Source organism: Vidua chalybeata, chromosome 12, assembly GCF_026979565.1.
Source record: "Vidua chalybeata isolate OUT-0048 chromosome 12, bVidCha1 merged haplotype, whole genome shotgun sequence".
Classification (NCBI taxonomy): Eukaryota; Metazoa; Chordata; class Aves; order Passeriformes; family Viduidae; genus Vidua; species Vidua chalybeata.
The window spans coordinates 12,420,771-12,444,341 of NC_071541.1; the positions used below are offsets into that span (position 1 = coordinate 12,420,771).

At 37.6% G+C, this 23,571-nt stretch overlaps 1 protein-coding gene across 17 annotated transcripts in view; it reads right to left on the reverse strand.

Moving 5' to 3' along the window:
- The window catches only part of SLMAP (sarcolemma associated protein), an 81,814-nt gene that overhangs the window by 36,367 nt on the left and 21,876 nt on the right, over positions 1 to 23,571 (reverse strand). For 5 of the 17 annotated variants that reach the window (XM_053953333.1, XM_053953329.1, XM_053953336.1 and 2 more), the window contains exons 3-13: positions 13,407 to 13,554; positions 7,612 to 7,684; positions 6,765 to 6,801; positions 5,312 to 5,374; positions 4,205 to 4,300; positions 3,858 to 3,929; positions 3,018 to 3,158; positions 2,235 to 2,372; positions 798 to 966; positions 661 to 711; positions 118 to 168 (exon numbers count right to left, since the gene is read on the reverse strand). In XM_053953333.1, the coding sequence (XP_053809308.1) occupies positions 118 to 168; positions 661 to 711; positions 798 to 966; positions 2,235 to 2,372; positions 3,018 to 3,158; positions 3,858 to 3,929; positions 4,205 to 4,300; positions 5,312 to 5,374; positions 6,765 to 6,801; positions 7,612 to 7,684; positions 13,407 to 13,554 (1,039 nt within the window). The remainder of the gene's footprint in view (positions 1 to 117; positions 169 to 660; positions 712 to 797; positions 967 to 2,234; positions 2,373 to 3,017; positions 3,159 to 3,857; positions 3,930 to 4,204; positions 4,301 to 5,311; positions 5,375 to 6,764; positions 6,802 to 7,611; positions 7,685 to 13,406; positions 13,555 to 23,571) is intronic. The other 12 variants (XM_053953331.1, XM_053953338.1, XM_053953334.1 and 9 more) reach the window with 3 other exon arrangements.

The following is a 23,571-nucleotide window of genomic DNA, read 5'->3' on the forward strand; positions in this document are numbered from 1 at the left end:
GTGGACAAATTCATTTGCAAAGAGAAAAAATTTCAAGCAAAACTTTAGAGAACATTTTGAATTTGTTCATTTTCAAACATTAACCATAAGACAAAAGGTAGCCCTCAGATACACTACCTTTCTCTGTGCTCCCATTAATTTTAGGTATGAAGTCGTCAACTTGTATGCCTAGGATTAAGAAAGGGCATTATTTTTGGAATCAAGAAAAATGTTTTGGGCTTTGTTTCTTTATAAACACAGCATTTTGAAATGTATCTGGCTTTTCATCCCACCTTTTCACAAGTACCTAATCAGACAAACCAGGCAGTTTGATGTGTTTCCTACTAGAGATGATGCTGCTGTTTGTTCAAACGTCTAAGAGGTTATTAACGCCAAAGAATTACTGCCTACTGCATACATACACACGTGTACAGATGTATATAAAATGTGTTTTAAATCTAACGGCTCGAAGGCCCCGCCAAGCCCCGGGCCAGGGCGAACACCCGCAGAAGCAGCGCCCTCTGCCGGCCCCGCCCCGACACGGACCCACCAGTCCAGGGGAGCTCCCTACTGGGAGATCGGGAATCGGAACTCTTCTGCCGACACCGAGATTACCGAAACACAAGTAACGGAGGAGCAAACGCGGAAACCAGCTTGAAACAAGAAATCGATCACACCTACCTAAGCTGTTGTGTTCTTTAAGAGTTTTCTCTTGAAGGTGTTCTAACCGTACTGTAAACAGAAGTCCAAGAAAAAGGTATTTCACAGATTAAAAGAAAAACAAATAATCAAAGTTTTTTCCCCCGCTATTGACTAACCTTGTAAAGCAGTCAGCCGCTCATTGGTGAAGTCATTATCAGCCTGCAAGGCTTCTATTTTTGCTTGAAGCTCTTGCTCTCTTTCTTCCATTTCATCTATTTTATGCTGCAATTCCTTTTTCTCAGCCAGCCCTTTTTGTTGGATTTCTTCTTGTCTTCCTTCTGCTACCTGCTCAAACAGATTTTTTAAATCCCCCCAAAAATCAAAATTAATATGTGGAAGAATAGATCTTGTTATTTATTTAACTAAATGTATGTAAGTATCTTTCTTTGCTAATCAGATTAAAAAAATGAAAAACAAAGCTGATCTATTACCTTTATACAAATTTCACTACAAGTAGACTATGAAAATCTCAAAATATCTTAAGTAATTTTTTGACCAAGGAACATAAATTTAACAGCAACAGTAAAGGGCCCTAGATCTAAGAAATGCCCAAAGTCTCCAGCATCTCAATTCAACCAAAACCCAAGAACCCTTCTGAACTGAATTTACACTGAATGTACACCTTGATTGCAAGCCACATCTTTTTCCTCACTGAATCTCAAGAACTTCAGTTCTAATCTGTCTCCTCCCTCAAAACAAGGTAATAAGTTTCAGTTTTGATCCTTCTGGGTACACTCATCATCATCAGTGATCAACCCATTACTGGGAAACTAACTGCCTTAAGAGCAGCATTTTAACATTTTAATTTGGAAAGAAAAATTTTTAATTTGGAAAGAAAATTTCTGAACTAGAAACCTAGGTTCCAATTCCAGTATTTATCCAATATAAATGCAGCAACTGTCTCAGGTCTCCAGAGATAACACCATTACCTTCCTCCTTCACAATTCCTACTTGACTAGATTGGAGACTCTTGGAGAACAAGCTTTATGATAAAGTGATTATTCTGTTCTCCAGCAAAAAGGACCTTAAGTATTAATTTACTTAATTAATATACTTAGATATTTAGTTTCATATCAAACTTGATAGCAAGATGGAAGATCAGCCATATTATTACAATGTGATGGACTAGTTATATTTGTTGTAACTGCACGAAGAGGCAACATGAAATGCAAATTTATTTCGAATTCTAGTTTTTATTCCTCTTACCTTTCAGAAGTTTAGCTTGAAAGTTATTAGTCCAAATAAAAGCAGCTGGATATAGAGTTTTATACTACATATAATTTTATACTATAATGTATTTCTGTCCCAAAATATGGTAGTTTCCAAGTGAATGAAGATGGAACCTTTTTAGGAAGTTACTTAACCGATGACAGTTTCAATTACAGTAAAACTGAACCTAGAGAATATGTGGATGATATGCATCTTTCTATTGTTAACTGTTGTTTAACAAGTTTCTTAATTTTTTTGTTTGCTGCATTAGAAATTAAACTGTATTTATTTGTTCCATTTATCACATTTATTCTGTCCTAAGTCAGATGAAATTCTGTCATTACCTTTAGCTTGTCAGAAAGATCTTTAATTTCATTTACAGCTCCATTGTACTTATTAGCTAATTCCCTTAATTCTTCCTGAGTCCGCTCATTCATTTCTTTCAGGTGTGTACATTCATCTTCTGTATTACTTAAACTCCGCTGTAAGACAGAATTATTATGCAATAAATAATAATAAAAGACAGACCATAAACTACCAAACACTACAGGTTATCTATTTTTTCCAAGCAGTATATATTCACAGGATGCCAACTGGTCTTATAAGACTTCTTGACCATGGGAATATAGCAAATAATGATAAAGGAAAAGACAATAAAGGAAAACAGAATAATACAAGTTATTATAGGGCAGAAAATCTTACTTCAAAAGAGTGTCTAACACTTGAACTGTAAAAGCTCATTGTAAAAGCTCCTTTTAAAGCACTTTGTACAAGTGCTTAAGTGTACGTTTCCATAAATGTTGCAGTTTAAACAAGGTCTTACAGCATTTATTTAATGCATGGATGTCATTTACCCTGTGTATGTCCCACACACAGTAACTTCTGTAAGACAACATCATGAATTTTGAAAGCAGGGAGAAAAGGGAAGAGCTGAAAAAATAGCTTCTCATTAATGGTTTAACAATCATAGTCCTGTCCAATAGGAGAAATAAACACTGCTACTTAATATCCTGCACGTGTCAGAGTACAACAGATCTGACATAACACAGCAACAAAGCCGGGATCTAAAATGCAGTAGTTACAACTATTTCAGCACTTCCAGAAGACCAGGCATGAAACTTCAGTACCTCCACTTCAGATAATTTTCTGACCACTTCAATTTTCTCCTGAAGGACCCGCCTCAGGGACTCTTTGGCTGTTGTCTCATAGTTGTGTTTGTCTTCCTGTAATGCTATAAGCTCTTTTCGTATACTGTCTTCTGTTTGATTCTGCACATACAAAATAATTCAAGAACATAATAATTACTGTTTTGCTCATTGAATAAATTAGACTGTGATAAAGCCTGTTCTATTAAAAATGTTTAGCAATTTGTGATGAAAAAATGTTATGTACAAATCAGTGATCAAAGATTCTTGACATGACTGGGTACAAGTAAGTTATTTTTTGAAGTGTATAGCATCACACTATTTTTTTGAAGTGCAGAGCAGCACACATTCAGTGGTCAGTTTTGATCCCAGGAGAATTACGGTGCTTTTTTTGGGCACTGCTAAGACAATGTCAAGTCTAGGAGACATAGAACTGAACAAACCAGGTCCCAGAGGAAAGAACTTAAACAGGACCTGCAGAAGAAGTTTTATAATGTAGACAGTTGAGAGGAAATAGAAATAAAATAAAAATTAAAATCCAAGGCAGACATAGGTGGCCTAAACAACAATTAAGGCAGCACATACTTGTAACTCTGAATATCAGACAGGACATGGGCAATGAAAACAACAGCCACTTATGCAGATGCCTTGAAATACAGAACAGATGTACAGTTTTTGTGCTACTCAGATTATCAAAGTTACATAGGCTCATTTTGGAAAGCTTATGTTCCAAATGCTTTCCTACAACTAACTCCTTCCAAAAACACTTGAATAGAGTTGCTTTCAGCATTCCTAATATTTGACTTTAAGTGAACTACTTACCTTTGAACAAGCTTGTAATTGATTTCCCATAACCTCTAGTCTTGATAGCAGCCTGTCTTCATCTATTAAAGCCTAGAAGAAAAGAAGTATCACCTTAGAATTATCCCATGCTTAATGTAATGCCAGTAGAGTTCTGCTTTAAAGATCAGAATTTTGTTGGAGTACTTACTGCTAATAGCTATTTCAACGGTACACAACCACTAGATTTATTAAACATTGTCTTTAGCACAGTTTTAGAGACCCACCATAAACTTTTTATTATTTCTTCTGCTTTTTTCCTGCATTAACAGCTAAAATTTATATGGCAGTGCATAGCTGAGTCCATAAGGAAAGGATCCTGCAGATACCTGCCAACTAGTATCTGAAGCCTCTTGTGTGACAGCAAGTAGTCGCTGAAGGGTTGCCAGCTTCTGTTCCAACATTTGTTCCCGATGTAAGGCTTCCTGTGAAGAGAGCAGGACACCAGTCAGTTCAGCTAGAACAACTCAGGAAATCAAGCAACAGAAGAGATCCCAAAATACAACAAAAAAAAAGGAAATGTGAGTAGCAAACACTGTCAGCTTGTTCAAAACCATCATAAGCCCATTCCATTTTATCCATCCACAAATTTATTTGGATAGTTTAATTATAAAATGCTATCCTATAACCTCAGGTTCATAAACCATTCATTTTTCCTGCTATGTTGCACATGCTGAGGATACACTGTTATTCTTCCCAAGACTTAAAGATACTTCATCTCAATAATTTAAGTAACAAAAACTGCAGACACCAAAGGACAGCTTGGCATCTTCCATGCAATGAGCTGCTCATCCTCAAATGAGGTCACAAAAGACAAATGCCAAGCAAGAACTACTATTTCTGTTTGATTTTTGGTTTATGACAGGAAGACAGAAGAGCATCTTCGTTAACTCCAGGATATGGAGAGAGAACAGATTGGTGAGTGAATATGTATTTGGCTTCTAAAGAATGAGCATCTGCACGAGCTCCTTCCTGCTATGTCAGCAAATACATATAAAGATAGATACTATCTCAAAAGTCTTGATGTGAACAAATAAAAATTGCCATTATCAAACAAAACCAGGCAAAATAAATCAGTAGAACTTATACACAGTTAAACCTGGAAAGCATTTACCAGCAAAAAAGCTTTCATTTTTTTTCCCAGAAAGCTGATTTTATCATCCTTTCTAAAGAGTTTACTTTTATCTATCAGCACACAGTTCAACGTGCTACCATTTCACAGACTAACTCTTTTGTGCCATGACATCTTGGGAAAAGCACACCTATTAAACTGACACAGAAGCAGGCACAGAAAGGCTGGTGATACCAGTGAGGAAGAAGAGCTGCCAGCACTGTCCCTTCCTTTGTAGTTTCCAATAGATACAAGCCACAGGATAAGATTTGTGTTTTGAACAAAAATATCCAGCCAAACCAAATGCCCTTCAAAGAAAACTTACTTGTAGATACTGTGAAAGCTGAAACAATTCCTGAGAATACATACTGGGAGTGTTAGCAGCAACCTGAAAAAGACAAGTAAGAATCATAAGGGCTTTGGATTTTTCATTAAACAGAAGTAATGCAAAATTCACTTAAATCTACTCACAAAGGTAAACTTTAGATTATCTAATAACAGCATTTTGCTTAATTTCTTGTTCTGTTATTATTTATGCTTTTTTTAATCATGGAACTTCCCAACTTGAGACTTAGGTCCCACTGTGTTTCTGCACAAGTTCTTGAACCACCAACACACTAATGAGTTTAAAGCTTTTGGTACAGTTGAGACTGAACTGACAATAAAGAAACAAGGAGCACAAAGGTGAAGCCATTCAACTCAATGACAAACATAAATTGTGGGCTTCCAACTCGATATCATCACACATATTACAGCTGCACACTTCCTGCTGACCCATGAGTTATCATCCTCATCTCCCTTTATAAATCTATTTCAGAATTAAGGAATTCCTGCATTACCTTTGAATAATAACAAACTGTTCTTCACTTGGAGAGAAGTGGGGGGTTGTTTTGTGGGTTTATTACAGTCTATTTATTTACTAATTCTTGCAGGCTTCCTACACTGAAATAATTTTTAACTATTTTCCCACAGTTATACCTGCAGTCCCTCCTCAGGATTTCAAACCCTTGCCCTGGATTCAAACGACACATATTGTTTTGAAATCTCAACTTAAACACAGTCTATAAACTCCTCAGGATGCTGGTTTCACAAATAGGTTTCCACAGTTGCTTGACATTTTGTTCTTTGTGCATAGAACTCTGATTAGAACCTATCTTTTTAGAGACTAGAGAAATAATCAACTCCTGATCACTTTTCTTATCTATTAGCAGCTTTTCTACAAGTCCCTCGCATTACCAAAGCTGAGTTTAATAATTACACTTAACAATACTGACTCCATGGCTCTACAGTGAGCAGCTCTGGCTCTACAAGAGAGGCAGAGAGGTTTGGTCTCAATCTTCCTTGGGAACACAACAGTGCTTTCCAGACTGTGCAGCACAGCTTCTCCATAAAAAACATAAAGAAAACAGACCTCATCCAAACACCAAATCATGAGCTACTCTTGGGTCCCACAGAATATCACATATTAAATTATGCAACACCTGTTAGTCTGTCAGCCTGCACCTGGAAATTAACCATCTTAACATCAATGGTTTTGTTCCAAAGCCATGTTTCAGGTGCCACAATGTAAAAAGTCAACTTACCTTCAAATATTCACTGTAATACTGCATTATTTCTCTACCGTAAATGTCATTCAAAATATTAAACTAGGTAAAAACAGTCAGTGGAAAACCTATCAAAATGTTACTGGACAGATTTCGCTATTTCTTCATCTTTATAACAAGTCTGAAAATAGCATGTGTGTGAATAAGGCATAAACCAGGAAATTACTGAATTACCTTGTCAACAGGACTTGGTAATGGTGCATGGATAACACTAAAAAAAAGTAGACACAAAATAGATAAATATTGTACTTGGACATTTTCATCAAAACTAAAAATGTAACAACATACATTTTTATTATTTCTTATTTGAACTTGAAATTATATGGAAAATCTTCTATTGTAATTTACTTTTACTTATCTTTCCACAAGCAACCAAAGATACCCTAAAGCTTCACACAACTATTTCTGGATACTAATGATAAAGGGATATTTAAATAAGTAATAAACCCCACAAAATTGCTGATAATGAAATGTGACTAAAATTATGCCATTTGTGATTAGCACTCAGTGCAAACAAAATGTTAAAGTTTTTGGTTTCTACTACTCTTGGAAGATTTCTCAAAAATGGGCATATACATAGAAAATGCTGTTAATATTCATCTGAGTTTCCATTAGCTTCATTTTAGTCGAGTTTGTGTGCATTTATAAGAGTCAAAATAATAATCACTAATAAAGAAAGAGGACAGGAGAATTTGCTTATTTGCTTTATTTTTCTCTATATTCTTCTGTGTCTAATGCCCATTTCAGTAGAGTAAACCACAGTCAGAAAAGCCCAACTACATAAGAATTTTTTTCTTCTTTTAGAGAACTTCTTTATTCTTTAGAGTTGTCTTAATTACTAAAAACAACAAGGAATTGAGTTTTTTTTTCTCATAATGCCTTCAAAAGAACCATGCACTCAGTTACTCCCTTTGCAGGATTACAGGAAAATAAACTGCTCCCATGATGATTTTAAACATAATATCCATCAACTCCTCATCATACAGTAGCTGAAATTTGGTACATGTGAACATATTCTTACTCTGATCGTAATCGAGCTTCCATTCCATCTGGAAGGAACAGTTTGATTGTGGAGACTATACATCCATGGGTAACTGAAAAGAAACAAATACTAAGTCATCATGATCCATTTCTACTTCATTTTAAGTTCAGTGCTTAATGTTACAGCAACCAAGCAAACTGTCTTAAGAAACCCTGAGACAGGCAGAGAGGAGGAGGCATGAACACCTTCAAGCTCCAGCACCTGGGTCTGCCTTCTCAAACCTCCTCTGGACACAGGAAACTTCACCATTACAAACTGCAAGAGGTTATGCTGTGTACTCAGTGCTGGCTGTGGAGCAGTTCCAGTTCCAACTCTTCCACATGCAGCAATACCTGAAACTTGTCTTCACTATAGTAACTTAAATAAATGAATGTTTTGATCATAAATCAGTGAAGAGGAATGCATCTTACCTGCACCAGGTAACAAGAATGCAGAGGTATAAACAAAATAATGAGCTGCCTTTTTGACAAGATTCCAACAAGCATATCCAGGGACTTAGAAAGTAACATGTCCAATTTGTGTCACTGACACTTACTTCAACATCTGGAACTTGCCAAGCAATTATTAATTACAAAAAAGGACTGAAAAGGAAATGCAGAGGAAGTGTGTAGGAACCACTGAGAAGTATATCCTTTTGAACACCGTAAGCAGCATTATTCAAGATAACACATTTCTGTTTTGGGGTGCTTGTAGTGCCCATCTACTGCATAGCCCTACACAAGTGGCCTTTCATTTCAGAAGAGGTAAACATGATCCTTGAGGACTAAATTCAAGATTTGTTAAATTCGAGAAAGTTCCTAAGGAATAAAAGGAGGAAATGCAATATTTGATTTTTACATCAAGTTCAAACCTTCTATCCAATGTTTTGAAAAATGTTACTGATATAATTTTCAATGCCTTTGCAAACAGTCAAATTATGTGTATGTGTTGGTTGATTTTTTTCCCTGTATGGTTCCATTAATTGGGAAGCAAAAATTACATCCAGATACATGGAAAGATAGCTGTACATTGTTCCCAAAACACTACCACAAGTGAGATACAAATGAGTGTGTGGTCACCTATCATGGACCACTCTATCTCCAGCACCCACTAACATACAAAATCAAATAGCTGCTCTCCTTTCTCAGTTATTAATATCAGAAAAACAGTTAATCTGGCTTTGGAAAAAAAAAAAAAAGGGCAATGGGCGTTTTAGGACACTGGTAATACTCCAGGGAAATGAGACAGATCTTTAAGGAAGCTACCTCAATAGAATCTAAATATAGAGGAGAAATGATCCAACCAAGACAAGTTGGTTTTAACCTCTATTTAGCTAATGCTTTGGAGATGTATTCTCCTGGCTAGAGCATCTTGTTTTTTCAAGCTGTCCTGGTAAAGTATTACATTTACATGCCAGGGCAGAACAGATTAAACTGCAGGGTTTGGGGTCTTTACTTATAATGGAATAAATCCAGTTCGCAAAAACATTTATAAAAATACATTAGCAATATTAGCTGTACTCTGCAATACATAGCTTTCATAATGCAGAATTCTTTCTTTTAGAGGAAATCAGTGATTTTAATAAGAAAATATTAGGATATGTTTGACATTAAATGGCAACAGACAGCTTTACCTTCCGGTCACATATCAGGTAGGTCTGCTGTAAGATTATATAATTCTGAAGTTTTCTGTCAAAAGCTAGACTGACAAAAATCTCCTAAAATCTGCAGGAGCTTTATTTGTGTCAAATTAAGATATAACGGGCATCTAGCAAAAGGTCTCAAATAGACAGTGACTGGGAAAAGGTACCAAGCATTTTGACAAACTTATAAAATTAAAATAGTAAGAAAGGAAATAATATCCAAACTCTGCAGTCTGACCTTTAGCTATCAGTTCATTGCAATTGGAAAAAAAAGGAGAAAGCCTGAGGTAAAGCAACACAGAAAACATGAATACAGTACTGACTGCACGGAAGAGCAGCAATGGTTTAAATTTCTGTCTACAGTATTTCTTGCGAGGAATTAACAAGAAAAGGCTGTAAAGCAACGCCTGGTTCCCCAGGAGCTGAGGCCCCCCTTGTTCCCATAGCTGACCCCCTCTCCATCCCACTCACCTCCGGGCGCTCCGCGGGGCCGCCGCTCCCGCCCGGCCCCGGCACAGCCGGCATTGCGCAGCGCCGCCGCCAGGGGGCGCCCCCGCGCCGGCCACCGCGGCCGCCGAGTCCGCGCGCCCCGCCCCGCGCGCGCCCTCCGGAGCGGGAACAGCCGCCCCACAGGCACGGCTCCCCCCACAGCATCACACTGCCGCCCCACAGGCACGGCTCCCCCCACAGCATCACACTGCCGCCCCACAGGCACGGCTCCCCCACACCATCACACTGCCGCCCCACAGGCACGGCTCCCCCACACCATCACACTGCCGCCCCACAGGCACGGCTCCCCCCACACCATCACACTGCCGCCCCACAGGCACGGCTCCCCCCACACACCATCACACTACCGCCCCACAGGCACGGCTCCCCCACAGCGTGAAACAGCTGCCCCACAGCCACAGCTCTCTCAGAGTAAAACCCTGCTCCTGCTCCATTTACTGTTCCACACTTCAGTCACAAACTTGTTGGTCCCCTCCAAAACACGGAGCTGCCCCACATTTCACAGCTCCAAAATCCAAGACTTGTTCTAAACCTCGACAGGTTCTGCTGCATTATAGCACAACGGGAACACAGAAACCATTTCTGCTTGTCTCAGTTTTTGCTTCCTAGAAAGACAATTTGCCAATGATGCCCTCATTTTTATTTTCACTCATTAATGTGGTACCCAGCCCTGAGGAGCCCCCACATCCCTCGGGGGTCTGTGCACTGCCCTGCAGCACACACTGCTGTGGGGCTCCCCACTTGCATTACCTCCCTCAAACATCCCATGACAGAACAGATACACAAGAGATTCCAAACCTGACTAGAAAAATGTGCATAAACTGCATTTGAACTAAATCGTGTTGCTATTATTTGACCTTGCTTTGCAATGCTGCTGCCACTTGCTGTGCAGAAAGTATCACCAGTTAGCTTGGAATGGTCTGGGACACGTGGGAAATTAATAAAGTGCTAAAAGAATATGAACCACACTAACACAGAGAAAAGCACAGTGAGATGTTAATAGGTAAGTACTGTATTAAGCAGGGGGAAATGGCCAGGCCCCTGTGCTTGTCAGTAATACAGCAATTGGAGAAATGAGGAAGGAGGAGGAATGCAAACACTTCTCCAGGACCTGTTACTGACTTTGGCTCAGCAGCAAGAAACTGAGGAATTGGTGCTCATACTTGATAACCTGAAAAATCACATACTGAACATGCCACTATTTTAATGAACCAAATCCAGATCACATTTGCAAGGAAATTACTTACTAAAACACAGACTGAACAATAAAATAAATGTCTTCCAGCAATACTGACAGAATTCAGAATTTACCTGAGCAAGTACACTCGTTCTGTCCTGTCATTACCTTATAATTACACACAGCAGATTGCTGAAATGTCTTGTGCAAGTAAGGCATTATGTAAACACCAGAGTGCAAAGTGCTTTTAAAGGGAATCATCAATTTAAAAACTATTTTCCTGTCTGTTTCATGACTATTTTAGATTAACAGTAACATCTAAGACTACTGAAACCAACTGGTGAAAAACCCATGTTTATATGCATTCTAACCACATTCATAGGTAAACTCTGTGATGATACAATCTTCATTCTCTGCTTGGCGAGCAGAGAGGGAAGAAAGCAAACTTGTATCCTCATTAGCGAGCTCAACACATTCAGGAGTAACATGAGCACAGCTTCCAAGTTCAAAGCCAGAGAAAAGGACAAGGAAGGCTGCATAATCTGATCACTCATTACACAAATGTCAGGTCACCAGCATTTGTGTAATGTATCATGCTTTGTAAAACTAACATAAAACCACAGCAAATAACTACTACTGGCAAAAATTCATGACAAGAATTTGCTTACTATGAACTTTCCACAAATGTTTCCGTGAACTAAGTGCAATGTGCTGATAAAAGCAAGTAAAGTCCAATTTTTCTTCCAACTAAATCTTATAATAAAAATTGTTTTGGTCTAAATACACTTGAAGAAAATCAGCTTCTCTTAGCAAGGACAGCATCTCATCAAATTAATAGTTCCAAGTTCATTAGATACAGTGTACACTTTTGATCTCTTCCATGTGTACTGCTAGTATTCAAAAATGTTTGCAATCACTTCACATGGAAACATTTTAAATAACTCCCAGCAATTTCAGCTAGTCATCCTGGAGGTGAATCTTTGCAACATCATTTTTGAGAAGAGTAAAACAATGTGATAAGACCTTCACTACAATGAATCACTCAAAATTCCGACAGCTCCAAAAGCTTTTGATGACAAAACACCACCGCCACCATTACTTAACAATGTTTTCTTTACACACATTCATTAACCTTGCTCTGATACTTCAGACCTGAGAATTACAACCCCATCTGGCTAAAGACAAAATCCATGAGTAACAGAGCTGGGGCCATCTTTATGTTTTGTTCACTTAATACACTTTAAGAAATTCTCCTGTTGTACTGTGGTTTGGTTTGTTGGGCTTTATTGGGGCTTGGTTTGTGAGAGGTTTGCTTTGATGGATGTTTCGTTTATTCGCTTGCTTTAAAAAACTTTATCATCAGCCTTCCAGTTGAATATTATTCTTTTATTCTTCTGTAATGCACTTCTCTTTAAGGATAAGCTCTACGAAGGTCTTTCTCAGAAAAGCAGTAAAGGGGAGACGGCAGTTGACATTTTATTGCCAAATCTGTGTGCTACTGATCAAGTATGATTCTACAGAACATGGCCGGAAATTCTATGCTTACTGAAAGCAGCAGACCCATTAGGGAACTTTAAAAAGTCTTGACAAAACCACTTACAATCTGATAATCCCTATACAGACCAGTCTCCAGAAAAATAAAGAAATGGTTCCTGACATACTACGTAATTTCAAAAGAAAAGCGACAGAGGCTGCATTTTAATTAACACAGATGCAGAGCTATTGCCATAATACAAGATCTCCTGAGCGTGCATACTGGGAAGAAGACAGCAAGAAAAACAAACCAAACAAAAATGCCACCATCTCATTTGTTAGCTAGTAACTTTTTTCTATTCTCTTTTTAAAGTACATGCAGAAATCAAAATCAGTAGCTGACACAGAAGGAAACAGTGGGTATCCTGAAAATAATTAAGTTAGTCTGTTTCAAACCTATGCTGACTACTTGATCAAGAAATTCAGGGTCATACTTCTGCCACACTATTAGCTGAAACCTTAAGGTTCAAAGGGCTTGAAAGAAAGGTAATTACAATAATAAAATACAAATACAAAATGCCCAATACAGCATTACACATACACGTTTGTGTTGCACTTTAAAAATTGCTGTAGGCCAATTTAAGTGAGGCAATAGATGAACATGTAGCCCCAGTTGAGCCTCCTTTTCCAGACCTACACCTCTCCTGCACACAGTAAGGGAAGAAAGTAGGCCATGGAAACAACCCAGTAAAGTCCATCTGGGGGTGCGAGGGCAGAAATAGAGTCTGTGTTTTCAGCAGACACGTTTCTTGATCAGGTACTACATGGGGCCAAGGCTCGCTGCCAGCACAAAGGAGGGAAGATGTAACAAAAAACCAAACAAGACTGTTTTCTTACAATGGGAATGCCATTTAGTTTTAAAGACTGGATTGTAGTAAGATGTTCCAAATAAATATACTTGAAAAGAAACCAAAAAATGATCCATACCCTTACCTTTCCGCGTGTTCTCCGTCACATCTACACCAAACTGGATGATGTCACCTGACATAATTTCACATGGTGGGCTTTCCTCGGATCCTCTACTCAGTCTCTGACTATTAATAAAGGTACCATTACTACTTTTAGTGTCTTGAAGATAGAACTGTAAATAAACAAACAAAAAAACAACAGTAAGATATTTGGGAAAAATAAGACAAGAAAAACAAGCACAATTAAAATTTTATTTATATAAAATTTATTTCTAGAAGATAAATATATCAAACTCTAAACACCCTCATCAGGATGCAACACCTTCCCATCATCAAATATTTGTATTTGATTTTGAGTTCACATATGATTGAATTCTAGTGCATACACTATGCAAATAATTGCTACCAAGTGTGCCTGAACTACTGCCTGCCATAGAGGCTCACACGTCATTAGCAGTAACACCTTTTGCCACATACATAAAACAATTCATATTTAAGCTGGTCAACACACAAAAATTCTAACTGCTCACACATTCAAGGTAAAAGTATTGCATGACAATCATGCTGCAGGGAAGGCTACTGAAGGAAAACCTCTGGCAAAAGACAGAATTCAGGAATTGCAATAAAAGACCATGGTGAAATTTAAAGAAAACCCACAGGATGCTTTTACTTCTCAGCAATACTAGTTCACATCATTAACTAAATTTCAAGATTTCAAGTACTTTTGTAAATACCGATCTGCAGAGTTAATTAAATGTTAATAGCAACTTATTGAATCTGAAACTGCTTTTATGACACAAGACTTGTAGTCAAAACTTCTACATCTGAGAAGAGGTTACAAATGAATCACCTAGCAGAAGACCAGAGTGCCTGGTTATGACCTGAGCAATGATAGCACAAAAGAGGGGACCAGAATGCTACTGACAGCCAGGTGTAACTATTGGAATGAGTCAATCTCACTACTCCAAGATAACAATATCTGCTACAGGAACCTGCTGGAATGGAAGAAATCACTGGCTTCCTGCACTCATAAAGAATCTCATCAAGTCCCAAAGCAGGCATAAGGTTGGGGAAAAAGATGTTGTGTTCAGAGAAATGAATGTATTTCCATCTTTTTCTTATAAAAGCAATTGACCTTCCCTTTTTTTCAGCATTCCCTGCAAAATTTTCCATGTTTTTAATTGTGTCTATTATTGCAGGCCTCAAAAAAACCATGATACATAGCTCAATACCACAGTGTCAAGGGGAAAGTTTGGTTTCAAATGGAGTGAGAGTAGAGCACCAGCACTCCTTAGATCTTTTATTGGAAAATGACACCAAGGGCATGATATGGATCTTATATGGCATAACCCAGTGGCCCTAAGCACAGAGCTGGAATTCCACTGTGTCACTGGACTCAAGGGGAATGCCAGCACAGGAAAGCTCAGGTAGGTGTTTGAAATGAAATGCAGTATGTGAAAAGAATGAAAAGCAGTATGTGAAAGACTTCCCTCCCCCCAACAGATATGCCTCAGATCTTCAATTGAAGGAAAGAAAACAGTATTCCATCATAACCTGATAAAGATGAAGGTAAGCATAAATTATGGATAGATCAAGAAATTATGACTGCATTGACTATATTAATAATCAAACCCACTCTAAATAATACTCTCCATAGTATTAAATACTATCTATTAACATAATAGTACATCATACAGCTTTTATAAGTTATATGCTTGAAAGCCAATCAAATTAATCAGCTTGTTAATTTAATAATCTGAAAGTACTGAACCCTCTCACGGTTCAGTGCAGAGGTAATTATTTCTTGCTTCCTGTTTGTTTTCAATTAGCTTTCTTCTTAATTTGAAAATTCTTCTGTTATGAAAAAGTGAGTCACAGGCAAAGAGAAACAAACATTCATCTGCTTATTTGCTCTTCCCCACCCTTTTCTTCTCTGTGCATATCTGCCTTTTATCCCTCCCAACGTTTTGATTAATCATTGCCCCTTGTAACCACATTTTTGAAGAATCTGCAAATGGGACTCAGACAAGATAGCACAAGGAAATACAGGACAGTGACCACAGGAAAAGAAGTGCAGAGCATCAGCCATACTAAACTTGTAAAACATTAGCAGACACAGCATTCAAACTGCAAAAGGATATTTGTAAACAAATACACATTACATTTAATATTATGTAACTGATGTCCACTTAAGTGCATACTACTGAAATGTATTACATAAATTTTAGAAAAGTGATGCTCTTCAAGTCTTTTCATCCTGTTTGTAAATACACTTCTTCCTGCATCTTGTAAAGAAGCAATACCAGCCACATGTTAGTAGCTGACGTTTAAGGAGGGGAAAACACACTGCCTTCAAATCTTGCTATAAAGGACTCCATTATCTTTAATGTAGCCATTCCTCAAAAACCCACTGAGCCAGTCCCTTTCAGGTAGCAAATTCAAATGTTACTTCCATGCTGGTTTTCACTAGCTCAAATGGTCTTTCTCAAAGGTCAGTCTCTCCATCCCTTTTGCATAATTACTAAAGCTATCTTCAGGAAATAAAAATCAAGTGCAAGCCCTGAAACAAATGTGTCTATACATTAACTAGTGCTTGTGCCAGCATACTGGTATTTAATGTTCTACTTAATTATATGGTAAGCAAAGTGAGTTCTCAGATTCCCAAACCAAGACCTTTTACACAGCAGCTGTGTAATACAGCACCTTCTGGGAATCCAGCACCACTTGTCCTCCCTGCTCCCAGCACAGTCTGAGCTCAGGCAGCAGGGCTGGCTCACAGAGCGCCGATGCTTCCTGCCCTTCCCAGCTCTCACTGCCGAGCTGTGCCACCACCTCATCACCTGGACAGGCTCAGGCACTTGTTTAGTCACTGCAAACCAGTTTTGAGCTGATGCAAGGTAAACAAGGAGGTGCTTAAGCCAGTGCTGACAGAAAAAATGGCAGCATATACTGGCCTAATTATACTTGCTTTTATAATTCACTCTCCAGAGCAAAGTCCCAGCCCTTTTGTACCTCATTTTAACAAGTCCAATGTAGAGCAGAGATGGCAGCTCACGCACATTAGAAACAACTCAGCTTTTGAGGACTGTTAAAGTATTACCACATCCTTATTCAAGGGATAGCTGTATATATTGTGCGAGTGCTGGTTTCCCCTCCTTTCTTAAAAAATACAAGGTAACACACAAAGTATTCAAGAAACTTACGCTCTATTATCATAACATCTCAGACCAAAAAAAATCCTAGCCTTTCTTCTTTAGTAATTTATTGTTTATATGCCCTCCCACCTGCAAGCCATTAATAAGATCAATTAACTGCAGACACCTTACCAGGCTGCTTCCACAAAATTTGTGAAGATTTTATTCTAAAGTAAAATCTGGAGTTCATCCGTACACACGAACTTCTCCAGTACAGTCCACCTTCCTTAGAAACTATATTATGGAAGTTTAAAAAACTACAGATTTGTGTTTCCCTGTTTTGCAAAGAATGATGTACTTATTTTACAAATTTAGTATTTATAGTATTTCAAGTTACTCTTCAGCTTTGCAAATGGAACAAATGTGTCTCCTCTGCTCTGACCTATAGTACATAAAAATCACACTCCTCCTTCTAGGTTAATGACTCAGAAGAGCATCATCAACCTGCTAAATCAGTTCATGTCTTATTTTCATGCAGTTAGACACCACTATGATTCCTCCCTTGTAACAAATTGCTAGTATTTTATGATTAAAGAAACAGAAGATTCTTCTATAGTGATCCCAAACCATAATACATCAAATCTAAGCACATAAAATATGTTAATTCTAACTGATATTAGGAAATTGCAAATTGTTATGCTTGATAAGGACAGATTTTAACCTACCTTATGAAATGTAGGTTAACTGTTTTCTTCAAAGTAATAAAGCCAACTAGCAATAACAAACCTATTCTGTTTAATGATCACTATTGCAGCATCTTCCAGGAGGCAAGCTGAAGAGAGCTCCTTAATTAGCCTGACAAGTGAGAAAGCCATGATGTGTTTTCTTTCCCAAGCCATATTCAGGCCTGATACAGGATGAGACACTTCTGAAGGATCTCAGAGAAGACAAAATAGGGGCTCAGAGATGTATAGAAAACCTTGAAAGGAGCATATTTCTTCAGTGATTTGATTATCTGGATTTAATTACAGTAGAACTACAGGAAGAAACAACTGACCAGCTTTTTAATGCTTCTATTATTTGCTATTACTATGTACAGCCATCATTTGCCATTTTAATAGCACATTACTGCTACTCCATCTAACCCAGCTTGAAACTGCAGTTCAAGGCAATTATTCTGAGAATACAGTAAGGAGAATTGCTGAAAAACTGAGGCAGTTTGTTCACAGAGATGTGCGATTCAGTATGTGGAGAGGAATAACTTCTACATCAAAAAATGCAGGAAGAAGAAGAAACCATTACATATAATTAAACAGCCTCTTTCCATAACTGCATTAATAATTAAGTAAATAAGTACCAAAATGTAGGTTATTGCCTTTTACACAAAGTCAAAAAATAATATATTTTATGTATTAAATAAATTTTCACTGCCTAAAAACCTAATGTAGAAAAAGAACCCCAACTTCACAATCTCCTAGTTCATCATTGGTTTCTCACCTCTTATTTCCTTTGTGAAAGAAGTACATATAACTCCCATGAGCTTCAGGGTCCTGATATACCTTTGTGGCTTTAGCTTGAACCAGAAAGATTTAAATTGTCAAATTATGAAATATAACCAGTAAGGAATTGGCACCTTCATTTTTGGCATGGTTACCACCACAAAGGGGCAGCAAGGCTATTAGCCAGAGCAGTTAAACCATAAAATGCTGCAGTTAACGATGAAAGATTCTTTCCCAAATCACACTAAATAATCACTGAACAATTAATGCAGGCATTATAAATGCAGCCCCTGAGTACTAAAGCTAATACTCAAAAGCAGGAAGTAAATAGGGATCTAGATATTGGAACACTTGCCCTGGAGTAATACTTCACTAAGCAGTAATGTAACTGAGTTCATTTACTCATTGTATGCTGAGAATTCCGCCAGGAAATGAAATACACTGTGCACAAGTCCAACTGTGCAAAGCCAAAGGCTTTAAAACAATATATACCACAGTCAAACCTACATGGCCAACACTTGTCACACTCTGGCTGGAAATTTTTTCCTCTCATATTGTTACAGGATTATTTTATCTTATTTGAAGTCTGAACACTGACAATTTTCTCATTTTGGGAGCAGCACTCTGCTAGCAGAGTACACTGTGCAAACCATACTGAATTCCAGGTCAGTCCTTTGGCTGTAAGATAGAGAAGTTCAAATGCTAAATTACCTCCAGATCCAATTGATTGAGTTCCTCATTCTGGTCTGCTTAGATTCTAAATTCCTTTCCTCTCACTTGCATAACTCCACCCGCCTATCAAGGAAGTAGAAGTATTTGTCTGCATAAGCAAGAGTAATTCACAGGGTGGGGTACATCAAGCAGAATTGCTTTTCTATTTAGTTTTCCGTTTCTTAAACACATAGATCTAATAGCTCTTTGCTTACTAAACCCCAGCTCCTTCAACTCAGAAACAAAACTAGTGCATTAACTTTTGAGTTCTTATGAAAATTCCTTTTTAAAATGATTCTAACTACCCCAGGCAGTCACCCACTATGAAACTAAAAGCAACCAGCTGTGAAGAAAGGGATTTTCCAGTCAGATTGAACAGAGTGAAGGAGTGGCAGCTGGCTTTTCAGGGACTATAAGTATTGGGTTTCTCAAAGTGAAGCAAAACTTGCTAGTAGTTTTCAGTAACTTTTCTAAAAAATAATAAACTTTACCACTTTTGCTATGAGTAATAAAAGAAAAAAAGTATAAAAATTTGACATGATTTGATATAGCATGGGACAAAAAAAGTCATTGTGTTTTTAACTTGAAGTGTAAGCCTAAAGTAAAACCAGCTACACTGATGAGAAAAGGTTAAGAACTTCAGCTATTCCCAGGAATCCAACGCTATCCTTCCAGATTTGCCAGTACTTCAAAGGGGTAGAGAGGAAAGGACAGCAGGGAATATGCTCTTCTGCTAACCAAGTTGTTCCTTTGTCTGTTTACACCTTGAAGTTTTGTTGTCTGTACTGCCAGGACAACCCTGCTGTTTACTCATACCTGTTGTCAAGCAAAATAAACTGTGCCAATAAAAGCAGCTTTGTGCCAGCATAACTGAGCCTGGATATAAACGCAGTTTGGCCTTTTCAGACACATTATTTTGAGGTGCTATGAAATATTAATCCCTGTGTTCCCTGCCATGTCCTGGGTGTTCAAGTGTTTTGAAGTTCACTATAGGCCCTGTCACTCAGCTTAACTTTTGTGTGAGTGGTCAGCAGACTTTGCCTGAAAAGGACACAGGGACTATGAAGGGAAAATGGATGGATTTGTGGGGAGGAAGAGGAATCACCTTAGGTAGGCAGAAAGGCAATACCCAGCACTGAGAGACAACAACAATTAACTGTGCATAAAATGTGTTTGGCTACAGCCCTGAGTTGCTCTAGTGCCTTCCTCAGTAGCAAAATGTCACCTTACTCAACAGAACAAAGCAAACATGTTCAAGATGTACCCGTGAACATTTCAGCACAGACTCTTTTTGACATATGACTTTGCAATGCTTATTTTAACTGCTGACTTTTACAGATACACTTACACCTATCAGAACTTTAAATTCTGGCATATTAAAATCATTAACAAAAAAAGAAAAGCACCAAAAAAAGTATGTTTGCAGACTTAATGCCACCCCCTATGTGTAGTGCCCATTTAAACATCACATTTACTTTCTAAATCATTATTCAAACCACACATTTGCTAGTAGTTGCAATTCAACTTACTCATCTGAAGGTGAAAAGCTCAGGATTCAGGGTTACTATTAGTCAATAGCTCTATACTATTCTTCAAGTAGTTACAGATAATCTACTTTACATCCAAAAATTCAGAAAGAGGATATCAAACACTTATTTTCCAATGGTTTATGATTTGTATTAGAAAGTGGTCTTTACTAACAAAAAGGCTACTAAAAATATTAAACAATTCTTTCCAATTATTCAGTTTTACAACTAGCTACATGGATCTTAAAAATATGCTATTTAAATGGTTTGAGCTATTTTTATCAAATATAAATCTTAAGCACTATTGTTGCATTTTCCCAAGTAATTCATACTTAAGAGAATGACAGAAGATGGCTAAACGTCTAAGTGTAGGACCTCAAACTATATCACAATCCAAGTTCTCTAGTTTAAAACAAAAGCAAAAACCCATGCTCACAATTCAAAATTTGTGCATGTATATGAAAATGAGGATAAAAAAATCTCTACCACTTGTGTCCAAATCTGAAGTTCTCTGTACTAGGAGACAATTGTCTCAAGCTGTATTAAGAAAATTAACGAAACCATGACCTACATCATCCTTGCCTTCATGAAATACAAGTTTTTCATAAAATATAGTTGTGGGTTCCTTAGTCCAGCAGAGACACAAAGGTCCTGGAGCAGGCCCAGCAGATGTGACGAAGATGATTAAGGGACTGCACCATGTCTCTTATGAAGAGAAGGGACCTCACCAATGTCTGTCAGTATCTGCTGGGAGGTGTCAGAGGATAGAGCTGGGCTCTAATCCGTGATACCAAGCAATGGGACATGAGGCAACGGGCAGAAACTGATGCCCAGCAAGTTCCACCTGAATATGAGGAAGGTCTTCTTTACTCTGCAGTAACTGCACACTGGAACAGGTTGCCCAGAGAGGATGTGGAGTCTCCCTCACTGGAGATATTCCAGAACCATCTTGACACAAGCCTGTGCTGCATGCTCTCAAATGACCCTGCTTGATCAGGGAGACTGGACCACATGACTCACTGTGGTCCCTTCCAATCTGAACCATCCTGTGCTTCTGTGAAAATGTAAGTAAGTAAACAAATTGCATTACAATTCCTGAATCCTTCAACAACCATCAGTGCAGAACTGTATGAACATCACTAACTCACTTGCAGATTGCTTTTATTTACTTTCGTTTTGAAAGGAACTATCAATGCTCCAAACACCTAAAACAAGAAAATATCTGGAAAAAAACCCATTAGTGTTATGGTGATAGCAGTTTATACAGGAAAGAATCCTTCATATAAGATGATAAAGATATCATATATACCAATACTGAAGTAACAGATTAAACTGAAAACAAAGATTTTATTCTATGATTATGCACTATGACTGTGCACAACCAATGGGAATGGAAACAATATCACAAAGGATAGCTCCCCTTGTTAACCTATTTGCCTTCACCCTCCTTCAGCAGAACTGTTAGCATTCAAGTAACACACTATTTTCTAGAGACAAACATTTCAAGCCTAACTTAAGAGATGTGAAATTAACACCTCCCAGCAATCACATTCCATAATGGAAAAATGTAGTACAACACCAAGTCATAGAAGAAGTAGTCCTGGACACTCCCTATTATGCTGTAAGGCCTCCTCAAAATTCTGTAGTTAGAACACTCTGGTAGAAGATTCATGATGAAGGATGTCAGCAGAAGCAATCCCAGGCATGATACAAAATTTCATTCCTCTTCTAAATAAATTTTTCTGCAGGAAACACAAAGTGTGGAATGAAGTGCCTGCAAAAGGTAGAAGTTGCTCACATACCGGGGTGCTGATCTATCCCTAGATTATTCAAATAGTCCAAAAAGGCATTCACTGTCAAAAGAATGACAAGACAGATACCAAAAATTTCAAGCCAAAAAATGCAACACCAAAAATAGATCTCTCTACACATCAGTGTCACTAATTTTGATGCAAAAAGCTATTTTTAAAAGGAAGAGATGTAGAGGAAGAGTTCTAATTTACAAGTAATTTGGTTTATATATAGCCAACTGACTTGCTACAGTGTCACCATAGTTACTAATTACTACTCTTTAGAATGTCTCTTTTACTTAACTTTTGTCCTCACAGTTCACAAAAATTTCTGAGTATGAGACTTCTGCTACAAGTGCTGGATGGTTTCAGGATAACGAGAAGAATTTTATATTTATTCTCTTCTCAGCAGAATGAAAGTCTGTCCCTTCACATACATCATGCTTTAAAACTTTCTTACATGAATCACAAAAGACATGAAGGATATTAACACCTTCAGAAAATATGCAGTTCCATTCTGAATATACACAAAGCACAAAAGTTTCCCACAAGAAAACTACCCAATTCAGTACTACTTATATACAATATTCTCTAGGAAACTGAATTTTCAGCCTACATGAAAATTCTCAAGTACTATTTTAATCCCATCCTGAAAATGCTGAGAGAATTTTAAGGTACATCATTGCTTTAACTGCAAAGCTAAAATACATTAACAATAAAGTACAATCAACAGAAACCTTCCCAGGAAATGATTACTCACACATCATCCCAAGATGCTCAAATTGACTCATTAGAATACTAAAACAATATTTGTCTTACTGCTGTCATAGATGACAATATCTTACATAACACCCGGAGACTTTGAAAGAACTTTTCCTGCTCCATATTAAAACACTGACTTGTGCAATGTACTCATAAAAGCAGTAAAAACGTAGATAAAAACAGGTTTCTGGAAGAAAATTGTACTTGTGAAGAAGTTTCCTGCTTTGTTTCATTAAAGAAGCTCCACCTCTCGTTACACAACACATTTGTACAGCCACATATCATGTGATACCAGTGATTACTTTGTATAATTTATCTCAACTTCTATCATCACATCAAACATGGACCCTGGGGAAAACATATGGCCAAGGTGACTTCCCAAGGTTTCACTTAATGCTACTGTGTTCTTTGTCTTAATCAATTATGGAAATATACTGCAACTAAACACAGCTTTAAAATAAAGAAATAAAACACTCTAATAGGCCATTACTCAGAAATCCAGGCTTCTTCAGCCTAATTACTTCTAAGTGTAAAATATTGCTGAAATACTCATCAATCCTGATGCCCTTATAGGAATACTTTCCTACAAACCTAGACTGAAAGCTAAACACTATTATTTACTCATAAATGTAATTAAAGTTTGGTAACATGGCACACTCAAATTTTGCAGTAAGTAAAGTTAACTTGTTCTCAACATGTACAAATTCCCAAAAACTGTATTTGTAGGACACATTTTTCCAGATAAATTAAATAAGCTCTGCAAAGAGC